This window comes from Cibotium barometz, chromosome 9 (assembly GCF_041138505.1).
Source record: "Cibotium barometz isolate CiBa-2024 chromosome 9, ASM4113850v1, whole genome shotgun sequence".
NCBI lineage: Eukaryota > Viridiplantae > Streptophyta > Polypodiopsida > Cyatheales > Cibotiaceae > Cibotium > Cibotium barometz.
The window spans coordinates 2,792,801-2,816,351 of NC_141054.1; the positions used below are offsets into that span (position 1 = coordinate 2,792,801).

Sequence of the window (23,551 nt, forward strand, 5' to 3'; positions counted from 1 at the left end):
ATGCAGTTCAACTTTTACCTTCCATGCATCCTATGCCATCCGTGGTATTTGATGCTAAGCAGGAGGGTGAGGGTGAGAGCGATGCTGCTCAGAAGAGCCTTATCCGAGCTTATGGCTCTGCCCAGGGCCGACAGTTTGTAGTCCTTTTCGATATGGGTAGTTCTGAAGACGCCATCTCTCCCCAGTTGGCTAATAAATTGAACTGCACTTTAGTCCCATATCATTTGGATGTGGACGGGTTTACACCTGGTCTTCGCACCCACATTTCCCAGAAGGCACAGCAGTTTGCCTTTGAAGTTCAGAAGGCCTCATTTCAACGAGATTTCATCATCTCCCCTCTGTTAGGGTGTGACATGATTTTAGGAATTCAGTGGTTCCGTCAGTATGAGCCTATTCCCGATTGGGGGCAGGACACTTTTACTATTTGTAAAGGTTTTCCTGAGCCTGTCATGATTCGTGGGGATAGAAGCATTCTTGGCATCCCATTGATTTCACATCTCCAGGCCAGACGAGCTATCCGCAAGGGAGCAGAAGGAGCACTCCTTTATGTTCGTGCTCAAACAGCCCCTCCCTCATTAGTAGCATCCCTTACATCTTCAGTCCCTCAGTTAGCAGACCTCCTATCCAGACACCAGGACATTATGCTTAGGGACGATCTCCCACCCAGTCTCCCACCCTCTCGCCTTGAGGACCATCACATTGATTTGGTCCCTGGATCAGACCCTCCTAGCAGGTTTCCCTATCGTCTTTCCAAGACTTTAGAGAGCGAGTTGGAAAAGCAGTTATCTGAGCTTCTCCGAGCCGGATTCATTCGGCCTTCTTCCTCCCCATTTGCTACACCTATCCTATTTGTCCAAAAGAAGGACAAGTCTGCACGCCTTTGTGTAGACTACAGGGCATTAAACAAACTCACTATCAAGAACAAGTTTCCTATGCCCAGGATAGAGTACATTTTGGAGCGTTTAGACGGTGCTAAATTTTTCACTAAGATCGACCTCAAGAGTGATTACCATCAGGTCCGCATTTTTGAAGCTGACATTCCAAAAACAGCTTTCAGGACAGAGCGTGGTCACTACGAGTTCGTAGTCATGCCTTTTGGGCTTACAAATGCACCCGCAACGTTCAATAAGATGATGTCTAGGATTTTCGCAGTCCACATTGGGAAGTGTGTTTTCATATTCCTTGATGACATACTAGTCTTCTCAGCCACTGCGGAGCAGCATGAGAAAGATGTGGAGAAAGTCTTGTAACTTTTGCGAGATAATCAGCTCTACATAAATGCCAAAAAGTCTATCTTTGGTGTTAAGGAAGTTCAGTATCTGGGCTACATCATCGGTTCCGATGGGATTAGACTGGACCCCTCAAAGGTTCAAGAGATCTTAGATTGGGATATTCCTAAGACCGCCCAAGAAATCCGTTCATTCGTATGTCTTTGTCAGGCCTATAGCACACATGTCCATCAGTTTTCCAACCTTGCAGCACCTCTGACCGACTTGCTCAAGGGGGTGAAGACTCGCAAGCAGAAAGTCTCAGTTACAGGTAAGGCACTTGATGCATTCCGTGCACTCCAGAAAGCTGCCTCAGAAGCACCTATATTAAAGTTAGCATCATGGGACGAACCTTTCGAGGTCATCACCGATGCCAGCAATGTAGCCATAGGTGCAGTCCTCCAGCAGGACAATAGACCCGTGGCATATTACAGCAGAAAGTTGGATGTCGCTGAAAAGAATTATTCAGTATATGACAAAGAGCTTTTGGGTGTGATCACAGTGCTCAAACATTGGAAGCCTTTTCTTTATGGACAGGCTTTCACAGTGAAAACAGACCACCAAGCACTTAAGTGGCTTCAGACTATGCCAAGTGCCCAGTGGAGTGATCGACAGGCCAGGTGGAGTCAAATCTTCCAACAGTTTGGAGGTATGATTGAATACATCCCTGGTAAGCATAACCCAGTAGCAGATGCTCTCAGTCGAAAGTCCAGCATCCAGGCAGTTCAAGAAGCTACCATTCTCGAAATCACGGGAAAGGACTTAGATAGTATGAAAGACCAATATGTCGACTCCCCTGAGTTTGGTACTCAGTATAGTTTGGCCCTCACTTCTGAGCCTGGCCACTATTCAGTACAGAACGGTTGGTTGTTCTACAAGAACCGTCTCTGTGTTACTCGAGAAAAGCGTTCCGCTCTTCTCCATGATGCCCATGACTCCTTAGTTGGAGGACATAGGGGTATCAACAGTACCCTCGAGAAATTAGAACGGTCCTTTTATTGGCCAAAGATGAGGCGTGATGTCTATGCACATGTACAAGCCTGTAAGATTTGTCAAAAAGTCAAGGTTCCCCATACAAAGAAGGCAGGTTTACTTCAACCTTTGCCTATCCCCGACGGACCTTTTATCGACATATCTATGGACTTTGTAGGGCCTCTACCAGCATCCACTGGATCCCGTAACACTCAGTGTTTTACCATTGTGGATCGTTTTAGTAAGTTCTGCATGCTCATCCCATGCAAGCATACGGCCACAGCCGAGGACGTAGCCCGTCTGTTTCTCAAGCATTGGTATCCAATTTGTGGTTTGCCTAGCACCATAACATCAGACAGAGATTCCAAGTTTACCTCGCATTTCTGGAGGGCAATATTTGAAAACTTTGGAACTAAGTTGCAGTTGTCTAGTGCATTCCATCCCCAGACAGATGGCCAGACAGAAATTTATAATCAATTGGCCTTTGATGTCCTCAAGTCATATTGTCATGACCAGCAGTCCAAATGGGAGCACTATCTTCCGTTGGTCCAAGCTATATTGAACGACACTCATTCATCCAGTGTTGGACGGACTCCATATGAAGCAGCCTTTGGTCGCCGTTTTTCTTCTCTTTTGACGTGAATGGTGTCTCCATCTTTAGAGGCTAATAAAACCACGGAAGCATTTTCCGAGATCATTGAGTCAGTCAAAGACCGCTTGACCAAAGCTCAGGAAGCATATAGCAGACAGGCAAATAAATCTAGACGAGATGTCCACTTCAAGGAAGGGGATTGGGTCTATTTGCGTATCATGAAGCAGAGATTGAAACAAGTGGACAAACGTTGTCCCAAGCTTTCATTCCGTAGTTTTGGCCCTTTTCCAATAGTTAAGAAGATAAGTGATGTCTCAATGAAGTTAAAGTTGCCTGCCAGTTGGACAATGCATGATGTTTTCCATGTTTCTTGGCTAAAACCATATGTTGGTCCAGAAGTGTTTGATGTTTCAGATGAACAGCAGCCAGACGTGGTAGACGAGGCAGAAGTTATTGAGCCTGAGCAAATCCTTCTTCATCGATGGAAGCATGGTTCCGGTCGACGGATTCGTCAGTTCTATACGAAGTTCCGAGATCGAGGCACCCACGAAGCCGTATGGCTCGACGAGGAGTTCTTCCAGGAGTACCCCCAGTTATTGGCGGACTACTTGGAAGCCATGAACCTGCCGCCAAGCTAATCAGGAGGGAATGTCACATGCACTCTACACTCAGTGCATGGTGACAAGATGGCTCATTATCAGAAGTGCAACATTTGTACAGTTTTAGAACCCAATAGGATGATAATTGTCGTACGCCGTGACCCCATTGTACATCCTCAGTCCAGGATAAGTCAGGCACGAGCTACGTAGGTCATTCCTCAGCCTTAGTGGGTCAGTCAGTCAGTCAAGTCCCTTAACCCACTTGGAGAGAATCATTCATGCATGTAGAGTCAGTAGAAGCCTTAGGGTTTGCATCAGAAAGCACTCTGCATCTTGCATAATATGCATACATATGCCTGTGCATCATTTAGAACATCCCCAAAGCCTTAGGGAATTTACTGGGATTTATCTGGTATTTTTTCCATATTTATTAGTATTTATTTATCATTATTTGCATTATTGGGCATTTATAAATATTAAGTTTATTAAATGACCAACCTCCAGTTAGTATAAATAGGCTTGCCTAGAGCCTCTTTTGCTCATTCAGTCTTCATTGTGCTAAGAGCTCTCCTCTCTCTTGCTTTCAGCCCAAGACTAATCCAACCCTAGAGCCCATAAGCTTGCTTCTCCAGCCCTTGAGAACCATAGCTTCAGTCCAGCCCTAGGTGTTTGTCCTCAGTCTCTAATCAGCCTGAATTCAGCATCAGTTCATGCCCATAGTTCAGCCCCAGACTCAGCTCAGTTCCACGCCTGAAAACCAGCAGCATTCAGCCTACATACCTGCGTTTTCTGGTCCAGCACAGCAGCAGTGCTGCGTTTGCTCCAGCCGTACAGTTTCCAGCCCTGAAATCATCTGTTGCTGCTGCGTTTCAGTCCACAGTCCTCTCCAGCCCTCAGCGTTTCTGTCCACAGCAGAATCCAGCTTTGAAGCAACAGTTTACAACAGTTTCCAGCCCTGAAACAGTTGTTTGCATCAGTGTCCAGCATTCTCTGCATCATCAACACATTCAGCAGTCATCTAGTGAAGGTAACTCAGCATTCATATGTGTTTTCAGCATTCTAACAGTGTGTAGAACAGTCCACCTTCTTCTTCTTTGAGCCTCAGGTGTGCAGCCCTTCCTCATGCCCTTGGGAAGAGTGCATAGGTTCGAGATCAAGTCATTGAGGTGTTTCTACAACAGTGTACAGATCAGCCATACTCCGATCCTCCGAGATCTTGCGTTTGGCTTATCTACAGTCCAAAGTCATTCTCTCTAAAGTAATAAAGCAAATACTATCTCGTTATCGGGATAGGGGGCCCTTCAGTGGGTAATTCGGGACCCAATCTGGTGTACAGTTCTCATCTATCTCTCTCTCATCTCTTTAAAGTTTGAAGTAATTAAAGTGGATTGCTAAACTCACGAAACTCAAGATACAGAAGACGGTGTGAGCATATTGTGTGACAGGATCAACCAATACAAAGACTTCCGCTGCATATCACAGACAGAGTTGGCACAAGGCGGTTGTGCTCTTGTCAAAGACAGAAGCGTTGCTTACTAGGCAGAGAACAGTGCATAGGCGGTGCTCAAGGTTGAAGTGGGGGTTGCAGGCTGTGCACAGGGCAGAGTGCACACAGTGGCAGCATCTGAATCAGCAGCGCAGGTAGCTGTAGAAGATAGAGAGCCGGCGCAGCCAGTGTCTGGTCGCAATGACCACCCGACTACGAAGTCCAAAATATCTGGAATCGTTGCCGTCCAATGGGTCTTTTGGCATCGTTGCCTCCCATATACAAATCTTGCTCCTTGGGCTTTCTGGCATCGTTGCCACCCAAACTAGAGCATATCCAATCAAGAAATAAGCAAGATAATGATCAATTCCATTTCAGTATAAATATATACAATGAAGAGGGCTAGGGCTACAATCCCTCCCTCTTAAATCTGTCTTGATCATAAGACATTTCAAGCCTATACTTCAAATACATATGGACCAACTGCTGCATCATAAGCTCGAATTGAAGTACTCTTCTGGCATCCATTTCGCATCCATAGGCTAATAGTTCTTAAACTTCAAGAGGAATTTTCTGACCACTGTCTTTCCTCTTTTTCTCACGGAATGGTATACAATCTGTTCCAGCTGTAAGATTTCTTCTTGTTCTTCCACTTCAGATGGATCCTCCAATACCGGCTCCTCTCGGAGTAGTCCTGTATATGGCTTCAATAAACTGACAACAAGACCATTACATAAGCAAGATAATGATCAATTCCATTTCAGTATAAATATATACAATGAAGAGGGATAGGGCTATAATCCCTCCCTCTTAAATCTGTCTTGATCACAAGACATTTCAAGCCTGTACTTCAAATACATCTTGACCAATTGCTGCATCATAAGCTCGAAGAATATCTGGGTAGTCCTTGAAGTACTCTTCTGGCATCCATTTCACATCCATAGGCGTATAGTTCTTACACTTCAAGAGGAATTTTTTTATGACCACTGTCTTTCCTCTTTTTTTCACACGGAATGGTATACAATCTGTTCCGGCTGTAAGATTTCTTCTTGTTCTTCCACTTCAGGTGGATCCACCAATACAGGCTCCTCTGGGGATAGTCCTGTATATGGCTTCAATAAACTGACATGGAAGGCATTATGTATCTTCCAATGATCTGGAAGGTCCAAACGATAACATACATCATTGATCTTCTTGGTAACCTGAAAAGGTCCATAATACCTGGGGGGGAAGCTTGGGTTCCTTGAGCTCCTTAGCTTTTGACTTTCTAAGTCTTGCTTTTTCAAATCGCAATAACACCTAATCCCCTTCTTCAAAAGTGACCTTCCTTCTATGCTTGTCTGTAGCTTTCTTTTGCTTGGCTTGAGATATCTAAATAGCGTTCCAAACTTGTGCAAAGGACGTATCCAAATCTCGAACGAACTCGTCCACATGGAAGATCTCTTCCTTGGTGTTCAAAATAGGCAGCAATAACGGTTTGCCATAGATAATCTCAAAAGGAGCTTTGCCTGTCGAAGAGTGAACAGTGTTGTTATAGGCAAACTCGACCAATGGCAAGTACTTCTCCCATTGATCCTTTGCTCCGAGAGCATAACACTTTAGCATATCCAATATAGTGAGGTTGGCAATCCCACTTTGCCCATCTGTTTGAGGATGATAAGCCAAAGAAAAATTCAGCTTTGTCCCCATGTCAAAAAGTGCTCTCCAAAAGAAACTGGTAGTCCGAGGATCTCTATCCCCTACAATGGATTTGGGTAATCCATGATGCTTGAAGATCTGCTGAATAAACAATCTTGCCATATGATCTGCACGGATGGTCTTCTTCACTGGAATGAAGTGGGCTTGCTTACTGAACATGTCAATAATAGTCCCAATTCCATCATTTCCAAATGCTGACTTTGGGAATCCAAAGATGAAGTCCATGGCAATACTTCCCCATGGAATGTTGGGAATTGGCAAAGGTTGTAACAATCCTGCGGGTTTTTGTCGATCAAACTTGACCTTCTGACAAACCAAACATTCTCGAACATATTGCTCAATATCCCTTCTCATACTAGGCCAAAAGAAATAACTTTCCAAAGCCTGAGTTGTTGTCATGATATCCCTATGTCCCATATAAGGTGAGGCATGGCATTCTTCCATTACTTTTGATCACAAATCCTTGGTCACACATAAATGGGTTTGCATCATAAGAAACCCTTCCTTGATGACATAAGAAGTCAAGTCTCCATTATGCAACCCGTCCCAAATGTCTTTGAAATCTTCATCTGTAGCATAAAGATCTTTCATCATAGTGAAGTCTAAATGATATCCCAATGGAAACTGCATGGGTCATGGATCTTCGAGATAGAGCATCTACTACTTTGTTGTCTTTCCCATGAGTATGCATAATCTGAAAATGAAATTGGGCCAAATAGCTAGCCCATCTTATATGCTTTTCTGATAGCTTAGGTTGAGACATAAAATACCTAAGACTTTGATGATCTATCTTGATAACAAACTCAACACCCATAAGATAATGCTTCCAAATCTTCAAGGCATGTATGATAGCCATCAATTCTTTCTCATAAGTGGGTGCGGTCTTTTCGGCTCCTTGAAGTCTTTGACTCTCATAGGCCTTCTTGGTTCAAGACTGCTCCAATGCAATCTCCTGAAGCATCACATTCTAACACAAATGGCTTCGACAAATCTGGAATGATCAATACCGGTCCTTTGCTAGCATAAAATTTTAGTGCTTCAAAGGATTCTTTTCAGCTTTGGTCCCACGGCTTTCTTTGTCAAATCATGTAGTGGACTTGCTACTACAGCAAACCACTTGATGAACTTCCTGTAATAAGAGCATAAGCCAAGGAAACTTCGAACTGCATGCACACTAGTCAACTCTAGCCATTCCACAATAGCCTTGACCTTTTCTAGATCCATTATGACCCCTTCCTTTGACACTATATGGCCCAAGGAGTGAATCTCTGACAAAAAGAACTCACTCTTCTTGCCATTCACATACAGCTTGTGCTTCCGCAATTCCTTAAATAGCCACTATTTTCAGTAGGATTGATTTGAAGAGTGGATACCATCAAGTCAGGATTGTTCCAGAGGACATTCACAAGACCGCATTTAGGACTACCTTTGGACTCTCTGAGTATTTGGTGATGCTTTTTGGTCTTACCACCCCGACTATCTTCAACCTAATGATGGAAAGAATATTTCAAGCACATAGAAAGTTTGCAGCTACTTTCTTTGATGATATTATTGTGCATTCAAAGAATGAAGAAGAGCATCAAAAGCACTTGGATATGGTCCATCCAATTTATCCAAGATATCATCAATCCTAGGAATAGAAAACATGTTCTTTACAGTGATCTTATTAAGAGCCTTGTAATCAATGCACATACGCCAAGAACCATCCTTTTTATGAACCAATAAAACTGGGGAGCAAAAAGGTGATGAGCTAGGTCAAATCAAACCCTTTTCCAAAAGCTCTGTCACTCGCTTGATAATCTCCTCTTGTTGAGCCTGACTCACTCGATAAGGAGGTCTATTAGGTGAATTTCCTAGCATGATATCAATCTTCTGATCTTCCGGTCTCTTTGGAGATAGCTCTCCTAGAAGAGTATCTGCAAAACAATCCTCATACTTCTTTAGAAAATCTTTCCTTTCATGATCAAGAGTCGAGAGTGACTCATCACCCTCAGATTCCTTTGGATCTCTTACATATATCAAGTACAAGGAAATAGATTGCTTTATTGCTTTAGGAGCTTGTACATGACTAATGAGTGGAATGGAATTCCCCTCAACTCCTACATCAAAAGTTACATTCTTGCCTTTAAAAGGAAACCTAATCTTATTTCCAGCCCAATCAATGGCCGGATCTATCTTCTTATGCCATGGCATACCCAAAATCACATTACAATGTCCAACTTTGCCAAGCACAAAGTTCTCATGATCCACATAGTCTCCAATCTGTAAGCGGAGCTTTCCCAAAATAGGAGTCACCTTGGTTGACACTCCTTCAAAAGCGGCACCTGCTATAATAGGAGTTCCGAACCTTTCCGGAGGGAGGTTCATGGCTTCAACCACTCGTGGATGGATGTAGTGGTGGGTAGCACCACTATCGAAGTGGATAAGTACTGGTTGGTTTTCCACTTTGCCCCAAGCTTTGAAGAGTTGCCTCTTCTCCGATGGAGTATCATCTTGATGTTGAAGTTCTTTAGGTAGTGCATTACTTTGGGGCGGTTTGGCTTCTTGGCTTGATTTATCATGACATTTTGCAGCCATAAGTCCTTTCTTTCCACATTGGAAACATTTACCTTCTTTGACATAATCCTCGAGTTGCTTGCGGGATAGCTTCTTTTGATACAATGGGGGTTTTTCCTCATTTTTGTTCTTTTCTTGTGGCTCATTCCTTGCTTGAGATCCCCCTTTTGATTTCTTCTTTTGGGACGTGTCTCGATTCTCATTCTTTGATTTGCCCACCATCCAAGGCATATATAGAGCTTCGGCTTGCAAGGCTTTGTCTTGGGCTTCTTCCAAGGTTTTTGGTCCCATCATATAGATTGCTTGATAAAGCTTTGGTTGCAATCCATTTACAAACTTTTGCATTTCCATCAATGGTGGAATAGGAATATATGAGGTAAACTTCAATGAGACGGCTGGCCGCTAAAAAGTTATTAAGATATGTTGCCACACTTTCTCCCGCTTTTTGCTTTACCTCATCCCATTCCTTTTGTACATCTGCCTCAAAGGTAGCGGAAAGAAACTCCTTGTTGAACATGGTTTTGAAATCAGCCCATGAGGTAGGTTCGGTCCCTTCTTGCACCATCTTTCAAGTGCATACGGACCATGCGGAGTTTGGACTTTTCGGAGAAGTCCTCTCCTCCAATGGCGGCGTCAAACTGTTTGATGAAGGATAGGGTTGTCTGAGTGTCCCACTTTCCATAAAAGGTATCAAATTTTACGCTTTTCTCTCATGGCTTGAAGTCTGCTTTGCCGGTTGAAGGCTCCTTTGCCTTCTTCTCTTTTGCTTGGCTAGAAGAGGCTTCATCTGATAGAGCGGGTCTAGGAGTAGCTTCTCTCTGTCCTCCATGAATGATGGATCGAGTGGCTTTGGGTTCTTCTCTATAGGAAACCCCTTTACCTCGTAAGTAGGCTTTAGCGGCTTCCACACCTTCAGCTTCGGTGGTCTGGTCTTTGATAAAGTCTTTGACAATCTAGGCTCTTCTGTAGTCTTGTTCCTTCTTGGCTCTCCAAGCTAAGAACTCTTCATCTTGAAGATACCTTTTGAACTCTTGAAATTCTCGATATTCAGCTGATGTCATGACTGCCATCTCATGAGAGACAGATTGGCGGCCTTGGATCTCTTCTGGATGTCCTGGGTTGTCTTCAAAGTTGTTCCCTTCTTGAGGCCCTTGGTCTCCGTCAACTCTCGACATGGTTCTGTCACCCCAGAAAAGATTTCTTCAAGAGAAATCCTGCTCTGATACCATTGTAAGCCCAACGGAGCGTGCAGTGACAGATGCAACCACGTGTACAAGAGAGAAAGATAGATAGAGAGAGAGAGAGAGAGAGAGAGAGAGATGGGAATAGGGGTTTTCACACGGTACACCATGCTCAGCAGGGAACAAGCCCCGCCCCCTCTTCAGGAATTTATTTCAGGAACAATCCACAAGCTTTTCCAAGCCAAGACCAATACAACAAATGAATACAATATCAAACGCAGGTGTTGATGTCGAGATCGGGCTGAGGTCGATGTCGAGGCACAAGATAACTGATGCTGAGCTCACCACAAGGATGACCCACAAGAGACTTACACCGGGCTAGTTAGTACTGAAATCCAATGTTTGATGTTCCCAAATATCCACAAAAGTTCTTTGTTCTCAATCCAATCCGGACAAGGTAATCTCAGAAGTGCTCACACCAAAATATTTAGAAAGTGTCTCCACGAGATAACTCCCCTCCTTCTTGGAAGTCTATAGAGGGTGGCGATGTTCAAGAGGAACACACTTGTGGAGAGGGTTGCTGCAAACAAAGTTGGCACAAGGCGGTTGTGCTCTTGTCAAAGGCGGAAGTGTTGCTTACTAGGCAAAGAGCAGTGCACAGGCGGTGCTCAAGGTTGAAGCGGGGGTTGCAAGCTGTGCACAGGGCAGAGTGCAGACAGTGGCGGCTTCTAAATCAATAGCACAGGTAGCTGTAGAAGATAGGGAGGCGGCGCAGCCAGGTGGTTGTTTGCTGAACGGACACCAAGCGACCTTTGATGGCGCAGGCGCACAAGCTAAGTACAAGTCTTGGTGGATCATAGAAGAACTCTTGGAGAACTTGGAGAAGAGACTTATCCTCATCATCTTCTTCATCACCTAAGTACCTCCTCTCTACTGGCGGCCACCTCTGGAACGCCTGTATCCATTGTTGCTCCTCCCTTTGTGCGCTACCTTTGCCTGCGCCACCCTGCTGCCTCCAACTGAGAGCTATCTCTGCACGACAACCGCCATCTACAGCACCTTTACTTTGCTACTGTGCTGCACTGTGTATGGCGCCGCCTTCGTCAGCAGGCAGCAGAGCGCCGCCGCCCGCCAGTTGCACTGCCTCTGCCCACAACTGCGCTGCCTCCTTGCCCTTTCGTCTGGCGCTGCACTAACTCCTTTTAAATACTTGAGGGACCATGCTTTGCTTTTGCCTTTATACCTAGCTTTTGTTTTATTATCTTGCTTTTGCTTTGCCTCCTTGCTTTTGCTTTCAAAGTTCTTGATTCATGCTTTTAGAATCTTCAAGGCCTTGCTTTTTGGCCCTGGAGCAACTTTTTGCAAAAGCGGCTTTTAGCTTTTTGACTCAGTTTGATGCCGTCTTTCCAACGGTGCCCTCAGCTTTTTGGTCAAGAAAGTTTGACTTTTACTTTTTCTTGCTGTTTGACCCAGACGAGTGCTTTTTTCCAATTCCAACTTTAGGAACCATGTTTCCCTATGTCCATCATCCTGTCCATGTGTCCGTGCATGAGTTCTATCATGTGAAAAGAGCATGGAGGACCAAATGGTTACACCTTACCTGACTGCTGGTGTGACTGGAGCAGTCTTGGGCTTTGCCTCCATTGAGCATCATCTCATGATTCTATGCAAGAGTCAAAGCCCTGTCATATGTCTTGAGGTTCAAAATTTCGAACGGGGAACCGAATGTGTGGATCCAATCCCCAAATGAACTACTTGAGCTTCTCCTCTTCGGACTTCCCCAACTGTTGAGCCGATGTGATCACCTTGTTGGAGTAAGTGAGCACAGGGGAACCGTTTTGGGTGAGTTTGTAGAACTCATCTTCTAGATTTGTCATGTACTCCAGAGGTAGAAACCTGGTTTTCAAATCGGACACAAAGGTGTCCCAATCATAGTCCGGTAAGCCGCTGTAAGGATCTATGTGCAAACGAGACCAATGTTGCCACCAAGTGACTGCATTACCGATGAGGTGTGGAAGTGCCAGATGGACTTTGTCTTGGGTTTCTGTGATTTTTGAAAGAGGAAAGTGGGCAACAAACTGGTGAATAAACTGAGTCACAACCGAATGGTTGCACTTGCCGTCGTACCTGGTGAAGTTCGGTGAGGCACGAATAACTGTTGTCGAGGCTATGGCTGGAGTTGTGGAGGATTGAGCAGGGTGGAAAGAAGTTACCAGAGTCCAGAGTGTCTATTGGAACTGGTTCCTCAAGTCTTCTCGGGCCTATGCTCGTGGTTTGCCTTCGCTTCGAGCTCCGCTCGCAATCGCTCCTCTTTGGCCTTGCGCTTGGCTTTCTTGGCCAGTTGTTCGGCCAGTCTTGCTTCACGGTCTCGCTCTTCCTTTTCAATCATCCATCGACGCCATTGTTCCATTGAGGAACTTTGTTATTTAGGTGTCTCCTGCTCGGCCAAGATTGCCTGTAAGTCTGCCAATTTTTTTTCCATCTGCACTCTTTCGAGTTAAATCTGGAGTAGCCGTATTTTCTCCTTTAGCTTTTGGTTGTCTTCGTCTTCTTTTTGCGGAAATGTTTCTTCGAATGGGTCTTCTTCTTTAGTGATGTCTTCAGAGCTTGATGCCATTGTGGATGGGTAAGTGGTTTTTCCCGATCTCAGCTTTACCATCCACAAGATGCCCTCACCCTAGGTTGCCTGGTTAAATCACGTCCCAAGCTCTAGTACCAATGTAACACACGCCGAGCTAGGACCGTGAGAAACAACGAAGCCTTTCTTTAAACCTGAGTTTAGTGAGTCTTTAGCAATCCTTTAAAACAACATACATGAATCTGAAACAGATGTAGTAGAGATGACACCAGATGGGGTCTCGAATTACCCACTGAAGGACCACCCCTGCAAGCAGGAGTATTCACTTTATTTCTTCTTCTGGAGAACTCTATAGAAGCTGAACTATATCCACAAGACTGAGCGGACAAATTGACTGACTGACCGCCAAACGCAAGGACAAAGAGACCAAACGGTGGACAGAACTGTGCATAAGCTTTAGGCGACTTTGAAGCTATCTTCGAGAGAAATACACCGGCTCAAGACTGAGGGAAGGTGTGCTGAAAACTCCTGAAGAGATTGAGCTTCTTTGCCTTGGGCTAAGAGCACAAGTATGGCTGTAAGTATGCACAGGCACAAGCCTAGGCACACATGCTTTACTTCTAATGATAAGCTATGGTTTATATCTCATGATTTATGGACTGAATATGCCTTGCCTTTTTATATGCTCAAGGGTGCCCAATCGGCTGCCCCTTAAAGTCTGTCAGCTGGCAGAAAGTGTCCACGACTGACATTAAATGTTAGTCGACTGCAGCAATTGATCACGACTAGCATAAGATGCTAGTCGACCGCCTATAGCTAGTCGGGTGGCTACCAGATCTGGCCGACTGAACCCAAGTCTACATTGGCCTAGCCGACTAGAGCCCCAAGTCAAAGGACCTGGGCGACATGATCTTGTTGGCATGGCAAGGGGTTGGCTACCCCTTGCAAGGATAGCCACCTCTTGGGGCTGCCTTGCGACTGGCCCCTTTCTATATGTAATGTACTTATATGCCCTACATGCATCTATTGCTATGGTTGACATCTACATGCCCTATATGATGATGACTTGCTGAAATCTCCACAGTGGGTTAAGAGGACTGACCTGACACTCTAAGGTTGGGAGACTGACCTACATAGCTCGTGCCTCACATGTCCCGAACTGGTCTCACAACGGGGTCACGGCATACGACAAATAAATCCTAAAAGGTACTACTTCTGTACATGATTCTTGCACTGTTGATGAGCCAGTTTGTCACCATGTACCACAGGCATGGATGCACGTCACAATTGAAAGAAAGTGAAGCAAATATAGAACACAGATGTAGGCCCAGGTACAAGACCTATAAATGCTGGAAACTGATGTTTATTGCTGAAATCTAAGCACGAGGGAAGCCCGTAGGTGCTGTACAATGGTGAGAAGCGGTAGCAGCTGCTAATGACCTCAACTGAATGCTGAAAAATGAGGTGAATTGGGGGAAAGGGAGCCAGCCCTTATATACTCCCCCAGGATGCAGGTCAGCCAGCTATAGCAGGCCGACAGGGAAAGGGAGCCAGCCCTTATATACTCCCCCAGGATACTGGTCAGCCAGCTATAGCAGGCCGACAGCATGGCAGTAGCATAAAATGCTACATAAAATGCCCAAAATTACCAGAAAAAAATGGTAGAAAAATGCTGAATAATCTCTGCTAAGATATGCCAATGCAGGGCCTCATAAATGGCCAATACAAGCACGAAAAAGGTCATGTAGACCCTCTGGAGATGATATAATCCAACACCTCCTCTTCAGCGCCAGAGGGGCGGTCCAATACCAGCATGCTGAAGTAACACCTCCATAGTAGCTCTCGGAAGTGGTTTGGTGAAGAGATTAGCCACATTGTCCTTGGTAGAACAGTAGGCCAGACAAAGAAGGCCCAACTCGATCCAGTCGCGTACAAAATGATAATGCACTTCAATATGCTTGGATCTTCCCCATATCACAGGATTCTGTGCTAGAGCAATAGCACTCCGAGAATCCGAGAAAATAGTAACCGGGGAAGTGTCGGCACAGCACAAATGCTCCAGAATCTGATGAATCTAGAGTGCCTTAGTAGAGGAGAGAAGATAGGATTTCCTCTAAATCTCCATTCAAAAAAGCGGATTTGACATCCATCTGGAACATGGGCCATCTGAAGTGTGCAGCCAAAGCCAAAACAATCCTGATGGTGGTATACCTGGCTATAGGAGCAAATGTCTAATCAAAGTCTTCGCCTGCCTTCTGAGCATATCCTCGTGCAACAAGGCGGGCTTTGTACTCGTCCAAAGTACCATCTGCATGAAACTTGACTTTGAAAATCCATTTCACACAATAACACGACGATGTAAAGGCCGTGCTACCAAAGACCAAGTGTTATTCCTCTCAATAGAGGCCATCTCTGCTTCCATGGCTTGCCACCACTACGGCTGTGAAAGAGCCTCCTCTGGACTCTCAGGCTCATCAATCTCCTAGAGAGAACTCATGAGAGCATAATTCACTGTGTGATGAGATGTGGAAGCCCGAGATGAACGGCGAGGGCCAAGGGTGGTGGTAGAGATCTGGTTAGAAGCTCTGCATCAGTGAGACCAGAATCTCTAAAGAGTTGCTGAACCCACCAAGGTAGGCCAGCCTTCCTCTCAAAGCGTGAAGAAGACGATCCAGCTACAGTAGAGGACTCATCCGATGCTACTGAGGGTGGTGATGAGGTAAGCACTGGTGAGGGTAATCTCGGAGTCAAAGCAGGACTCGTAAAGGGACTGGGAGCTGCAAAAGCTAATGCAACTGGAACGGGTGATTGTAAAGGAGCAGCTGGCACCGGGGTTGCAGCAGGGGGAGGAGGAGGAGCTGGACGTGGAAGAGGTAAAAGATCACTAGCATCTGTCGAGAATGGATCATCCAGAAAGTCAGAAGATGCATCAAGTGGAGAGGAATCAATGCCAAACAAGCTCTCATCAAATCGAGCATCACGGGAAATGATGATGTCATCAACCTCCGGATCCCAAAAGCGGTACCCTTTGGATCTCATACTGTAGCCTGTGAAGATCATCCTCTTTGACTTCGGGGCAAGTGTGGTCCTTTTCTTATCTAGGACATGCACATAAGCAACACAGCAGAAAACACGAAGATGAGATACAAAAGGCTTGTGTCCTGTAAAGGCCTCCTCCGGAATCATCCCCTCAACCGCTTTTGGGAGAGAGCGGTTAATGAGATAAACTGAGGTAGCCACGGCTTCACCCCAGAAAGCAAGAGGGAGACCTGCATGATGCAACAAAGCACGAGCCATCTCTTTGACGGTCCAGTACTTTCGTTCCACAACTCCATTCTGTTGAGGAGTGTAAGGAACTGTAGTCTGTCGGTGAGTGCCCTTCGAAGTAAGGAAGTCATCAAATGGTACAAACTTGCCACCATTATCAGTCCGGAGGAATGAAGCTCTACTCCCAAAGTGATTTTCCACCATTGCGATTCAAGTCCTGAAACTGGCAAAAGCATCACACTTGCGAGCCATAAAACATACCCAGACTTTGCAAGTGAAATCATCCACAAGAAGAAGAAAATATCGAGCCCTGCCAAGGCACTCAACCTCCATAGATCTTGCAAGATCTACATGTATAAGCTCCAGTCTTCGGGTTTCTCGATGAGTGGCCTCCTCTGGAAATGCATCTCGATGATGCTTGCCCATCATGCAAGATGAGCAAATGTGTGAGAGAGACCTGAGCTGAGGTAGTCCACTAACAACCTGCTTAGAATGGAACTTCTGTAAGGTAGCAATGGGTACATGACTAAAGCGAGAATGCCACAAAGAAGTATCTGCCTTAGAAACCAAAGCCAACATGGGTGAGAAAAACTGATGAATATGAGAATCAGTGTGAGGGATCTGGGAAGAAAAATTGGTAATCTTGTAGAGACCCCCATCATGGACTCCATCAACAACAACCGACAGAGTCTTCCTGTCGATTACTTCGATGACCTCATCATCAAAGTACACACCAAGTCCCTTCTGAGAAGCTTTGTATACTGAAAACAGATTTTTGGAAATTCATCATGCAGAACATCATGTAAGGTGGCAGAGGAACCCAAAGAAACATTACCACCGGTGACAAGAAGCGAAGAGTTGTCACCGATACGAACTGAAGAAGAGATAGTCTGGTAGTCCTCCAAGATATGGGCCTGAGTGGTAATGTGGGCAGAACCACCACTATCACCAACCCATTCCACCGCTTCAGGTGTGACACTAACCTCTTCAGAAGAAGTCATATCTATGATCACGAGGAATGAATCTTTTATAGAAGTGGATGAATCTATGATTGCCATGTATGCAACTTTGGTAGATCCCTCCTGATCCCTCCTCTGAAACTTTGCCTTTATCTGTGGTGTTGTCCTGTTAGATGCTTTAGAAGCATCCTCGGCTTTATACTTGGCTTTTGCTGCTCGAGAATCATCACAACGAGCAAAGCAGCGAGCCTCAGTATGACCTGTCCTGCCACAATAATCACATTCATTGCTTTTGTCCTTGGATTCCTTAGAATCCTGTTTACCCTTGTCTTTGCCTTTGTTTTTGTTGTTGTTGCTATTGTTGTTAAAGTTCCCTTTTCCACCTTTGCCTCTGCCCTTGCCCTTGACTTGCCTTTTCCGCGGAGCATGCACTTGTCGTGGAGATAACTCGTGACCTCTTCAAAAGGGGGGAGAGGATCACGGAAATAAATATTATCCCTCAAAGAATCAAAGGAAGCAGGCAACTTACCAAGAAGTTTATGGATGGGATTGTTGATGGTGATCCCGTACTCCTCAAGTTGCAACTTGATACGGGAAAACTCTCCAATCTTCTCGATCAGGTTATCTGACTCAGTGATGGTAAGCTTCTCTAGATCTGACTCCAATTTGGCAATCTTCACTGCCGAAACTCTCCCATACCTCCTCTGGATCTCTGTCCACATCTGATGAGCATTACTCCGGGAGGAGACAAATTATGCCTGTATGGATGGAGTCATGCAATGGATGATGATAAGACGAGCCCGAGCATCCAATATGCTTCTCAAAGCAGGGTCCACCAAGTGAGGTGTGGAGATAGCCATCCACACACCGGCTCCTTCCAGCAACAACTAAGTGTAAAAAGACCAAGTATGATAGTTGGTTGCGGTAAGCTTCATGGAGTCACTGACTTGGGGAGGATTGTAGGATGGTATGTGCGTAGGGGTGGGAGTAAGACCTGGATGAGAGAAACTCAGAGAGGAAAAATTGGGAATAGGAACCACCTGTGGAGCGGCGAGAGCAGGGGATCCAAGCTATGATGGTGCTGGAGAATCAAAAGGAGGAGGAGCAGCAGTAGAGAAATCTCGTGAAGCCACATCCTCTGACAAGAAACCTTCTCTGAAGAAAAGGGGCTGAAAAAAAAATTAACAAGTCCTCCTCTCAGGCTGTGCACAGCAAGAAGAAAGGGAGGGAGGGTGGGAAATTGAAAGGAGAGGAAGAAGATTTCTCCAAGATGTAGTTCCCTGTCCTCAACACCTAGAAGAGGGTTTCAGTAAATCAGAAAAATAAGCAATCTTTGCCGTTACAGGCTGCCCTAATGATGGCTACTGTCTTTTTCTCTCTTGAAGGCTGCCCATGAAGTATACCAGCTGTTGGGGACTGTTTTGGAGGCTTCCATCGCGAAGAAATACTAACAGCAAGGGTATTTAATCATTTTATTATGATTTCCAGCCATTGTCATCCATTGTACCTGCTGTACCAGCCGCTGTACCAGCTGTACCAGCCCTTGTACTTACTGTACCAACCACTATACCTCCTGTACCAACCATTGTACCTATTGTACTGGCCATTGTACTTGTTGTACCAGCTGAATGGAGAGTTTTACTTGCTCTATTGCATGAGGGCCCGTGGTTTTTGGGGAAGAATCAGTACCCACACGGAGGTATATGGTTTATATTGGTGGCTCGGCATTTCGACAGCCTGTGTTCCGGCTTGGTTGCCTTGTGTTGGGCTGTGTTATGGCATTTGTATATGGATAATCCGGCATCTCCCGTGGGGAGAGTAAGGCCCTCAAAAATTGTACATGATATTATTCTCCTTGGGTGATAAAATATTCTCACTCTCTCCTACACTATTTGGGCTATACATCGATGAGGTGGTTGACTTCATTGGTCACGGTGGTGGGGACGGGGTAGACATCTCAGGTACCACAGTCCACATTATGCTATATGCAGATGATATTATTATGGTCTCTGAGTCGCGGATGGGACTACAGCACCATCTCCATGCATTGGATGACTTCTGCACACAGAGGGGACTTACAGTGAACCTTGGGATTTCCACACCTCAGGGCCGGTTCGACGACAGGCCATCTTCACACTAGCAAGAGGACAGGTAGAGGTGGTAACTCATATGTGTACCTGGGGATTACATTTACGACTCCGCCAGGAACATTTACTATGGCACAGGCAGCCAGGGGATAAGACTCACACGAGGGTATGCAACTCTGGCCATGCTAGAGAGACAGGCGGATGGATTTATACAAAGACCTCGATACATGGATGTGTACATGCCTCACAATGCCCGAGTGGCGATTGGCCAACTCAGAGTGTCATCACACTAGCTTGAGATTGAGGCAAGTAGGGCAGCACGGATCCCTAGAGCAGACAGGATATGCAGACTATGCCAGGAGGAGGTTGAGAGTGAGGAACATTATGTATGCAGATGCACAGCATATAGTGTCATTAGAGAGATACACCACTATCTTCAGTGAACATCCCTCACTCCGCCAGATCATGGAGTCCGCAAACCAGCAAAGATTTGGCCAGTTCTTGTTAGAGACACAGCGCCACAGAGAGACACTGATACGGACTCATACCACAGGGAGAGGTGGGTGACAGCTCCAACTCACTGATTTCTTCCAGAGATATATCCCAGTGCCTACCCTGACACAGGAGGGGGTTAAACTTCAGCGCGCTGCAGACCTCCGAGCCAAACGGAGACCGAGAGCACCAGGCTACCAGACTCCCAGACTACATCAAAGGGAGATCACAGAAATACAGGCTCGACATCAACACCATATCCAGGAGCGGCTAGCTCACTGACACTCACACCCGGATATCATGCTCCGAGGTATTTTTGCCTGGCCATCGCTTATGTATCACATATTACACCCCCATTATGGTACTGGTTGGAGCTAGACAAATCTGCATTGCATTCTTGTATACCCTACGCATATAGGTTGCATACTGAGCCTCTAGCAGTAGTGCTCCATCCATCACACCCCCCACTAGCTCAGTACTTTCATACTTTATTTCATGTTCATTTTGTCCTTTTTTTCTGGACATCCAGAAGACATTGACAATTGTACATTGATTTGTCTCATAGGTTGAATTCGGCCTCTAGTAGACGCTAATACAACTTTCTTTCTTTCTTTCTTTCTTTCTCTCTCTCTGTCCGCTACATTGTGCAATCCTCAAGAACCAAGGTGCTGAATATTCCTTATCGAAGTAAAATCCTATCTGTAAGCATGTTACAGTGGTATCAGAGCTTTGCCTTTTGGTGAAGAGATTCAACCAAGAAAAAAAAAAGAGGGAAAAAAATTTTGCTTGTGTGATTGGTTTTCACAAGCCAATTGCACTCCCATTTCATTGTGAATCCTATCCCTCCAAGGACGGTTTGTTTATAGCCTCCAAGAGCAACCGGAAACATCTCCCACACACATAGTGGATGGTTTTATTGTGGTCTGGGAAAAACTTGACCACTCCCACTATGGGGAACTCAAACGATCTCTGAAAACCCTAGTAAATAAGCACAAGTGTTCTACAAGAAGAGTAGGCCAAACCCATCAAGAAAAAGGGTACACCAAACCGATCTAGAAGAAGGATACACCAAACCAATCAAGAAGAAGGATACGCCAAACCGATCAAGAAGAAGGGTACACCATAACAATCAAGAAGGTTAAGCTAGACTAGTCCAATAGAAGGGTACACCAAATTGATTGAGGAGATGGAATCCCACATATCAACCCACCAACAAAACAGCGCCGAACCACCAAGAAATGGTACGTATGCTACCAGAGAAAGAGTACATGCATTGAAGCAAGATACCTTTGTTGTGGTAGACTTGTGTCTAATGTGCAAGTGAATAACAAAGAAAGAAGGGCAGTAGAATCAACTACCTAAAGTACTATATATTTATGTACAAGAAAGTGTGATACAACATGTACCTAACACTAATCCTCAAGATTAAAGTACTATATATTTATGTACAAGAAAGTGTGATACAACAGTTGCTATGTACCTAATGCTAATCCTCAAGATTAGGTCCTGATTTGGGCAAGGTTGGGGAGCCCTAAGATAAGGGGAAGGCTTACGCAGGTTACAAGTGGATAGGTTCATTATTATTGACAATCAATGGTTACTGGCTATTTATGACTAGATGGTTAATTATGGCAGCAGTAGTCTCTATATAAGTGACTTATAGGTTATTGAGGTCATATGCTATTAAACTTGACAGTCGGTCTATGCCTGGACTAGAGTAGTCTACTCCTACCATGGACATGGCGGTTCACAAAAGCAATCTTGCCGGAGAGTCCCTTGGAACAAGCTCTGGTGGTATGGGATGCCAGGGCTAACTGGCTTGGCCTATGGGAAGTGGAACTTTAGCCCTTGGCTCGGGGGAGATTCTGGATGGAATCTACGGTTGGGAAGTGAGTTCGCCTGCACCCCTCTATGTTGTTCTAACCTTGTGTGTTTAGCTTGTGTATCAGGTGATCCTTCAGCTGGCTCTTACAACCATACTCTCCTCTAAGTACAAAATGATACTGAAATGTTAATCTCCGACCTCAGCCCAAACACCTACTTTAGATCAATGCTCCATCAGCCCTATACTAGAGACTCTCTTGTTATGGGGGCAATGTGCACGAACAGGTGTACAAGGAAAGTTTCAAACCATACACAAAAAACTCAACCTGCTCCAACCGCAAGACAATCCTTGCGAGCACGCGTGGAAGCTTCCAAAATTGGGCAAGGTAGTCAGTTATCAATTCGCCATGCTTCTAAGCAAAGCGTTCCCATAGGCTCTTCAAATCATGCTGATAATCCACAGGGACGAACTCCTTCGAGATGGCCTCACAGCAATCAATTCTCAAGTCCTAATAGCCACGGCTCACCTCTAGCATTCATCGTAGGTACATGCAGAACATGAAAATAACTCCAACTTTATCAACAAAAAGGTGATTGTGGTGTGCAAATAAGTTTGTCCACCCTGTAGACTATGCAAGTTGACAACTTTGCATCCTAGGGCATAGAGGTACTCTAAAGACTCCCCTGAGCAACAACTCTTTACCTCATATCATACACTGAGGTCCATTCACTGACATAAGCAAGTGCAAACTGGGCCTGTTTACTATGGATAAACTGACGAGGACACCGAGTGGCCAAAACCCTTGCAAAACCAGGTGCTTGCCTATCTTAGAACCAGATAGGCAAGCAACACGACATGAATAACTGGGCCAATGTGTGCTCCAGGCAACGCAGACTAAATAAGCAACCAGGAAGGTGGTGGGTGGGTATACATTGGCCGACTGCCCACCTATCCCTGTTCCCGTTATGGTCAGCTCTCTCAATCAAGAGTATCAAATTACAAGCTAAAACCTAACAATCGTATGTTAAACACATCAAATAAAAAACGGATAATAATGTTCGTTTGATGAGCTAACCTTCATCTAATGTGGAAGAGAGCCTCTCCACCAGGTCATGCCACCAGTCTGATTCGCCCAACCGCTGGGAAGGGGTTTCTGGGAAGTCTAAGGAGCCGTCCAGCTTGTCCCTCTTCCTCTTCCTTCCGAGTGATTCCTTCCATGGAGCCATTATAGCCTGGAACTGGCCTTTATTTGATAGATATATATATATATATATATTGTGGGTTTTCTTTCTCTCTCAAAATAAAATGTGAACTTTATGTTACCGCGTCCTCTGAAAGCACGAAGAGACGGCTCTCTTTCTCCCGAGTCTCTGCTGTAATATACAGTATAATCGTGTCTCTCTCTCTCTCTTTTGCCCCCGTTAAAAAGATGTCTCTCTCTCTCTCTCTCTATCTTTTGCAATCGCCGAAGAGAGAGAATTTCGGAGAAAATGAACCCAATTTCTTTTGGAAAAAAAGTCCATCGTGCTCAAAAAGCAAAAGGCCGGGCATGTCATGCCTACTTGCCTAAACCGATAAGAGGCATCCTTTAAAAGCTGAAACACAAGTACAAGTAGTGTTGCCGGTCTAACTGCAAAATCGAGCGGGTCAATGTAAAATAATCTAAGATGTGTTTTACCCTCTATCCCAGGTAGCTAGCTGCAAAATCGAGCGGGTCAATGTAAAATCATCTAAGATGTGTTCCCAGGTAGCTAGCTATCATCTAAGATGTGTTCCCAAGTAGCTAGCTGACATATTTCAATGTCCTATTACATGAGAGAGAGAGAGAGAGGGGAAGATGAAGTAGATATATATTTTTAAAGGCTTTTGCCTCTGCAAAAGGCTACATATTCAACCCGTCCCCCTTCCCTTCTTTGTCTACCTGTTCATCCAATATAAATAGATATATATTTTTAAAGGCTTTTCTTTTATAGAAGCCTCTACAAAAAGCT

General features: G+C 45.0%; 1 protein-coding gene across 1 annotated transcript in view; it reads right to left on the reverse strand.

The window, feature by feature from the left end:
• Nucleotides 1-23,084, reverse strand: part of LOC147635162 (protein ANTAGONIST OF LIKE HETEROCHROMATIN PROTEIN 1-like) — a 36,411-nt gene extending 13,327 nt beyond the window's left edge. The window contains exon 1 of the mRNA XM_086802346.1: nucleotides 22,636-23,084. Within this exon, the coding sequence (XP_086658472.1) occupies nucleotides 22,636-22,786 (151 nt within the window). The 5' untranslated portion in view covers nucleotides 22,787-23,084. The remainder of the gene's footprint in view (nucleotides 1-22,635) is intronic.
• Between the last annotated feature and the right edge of the window lie 467 nt (nucleotides 23,085-23,551).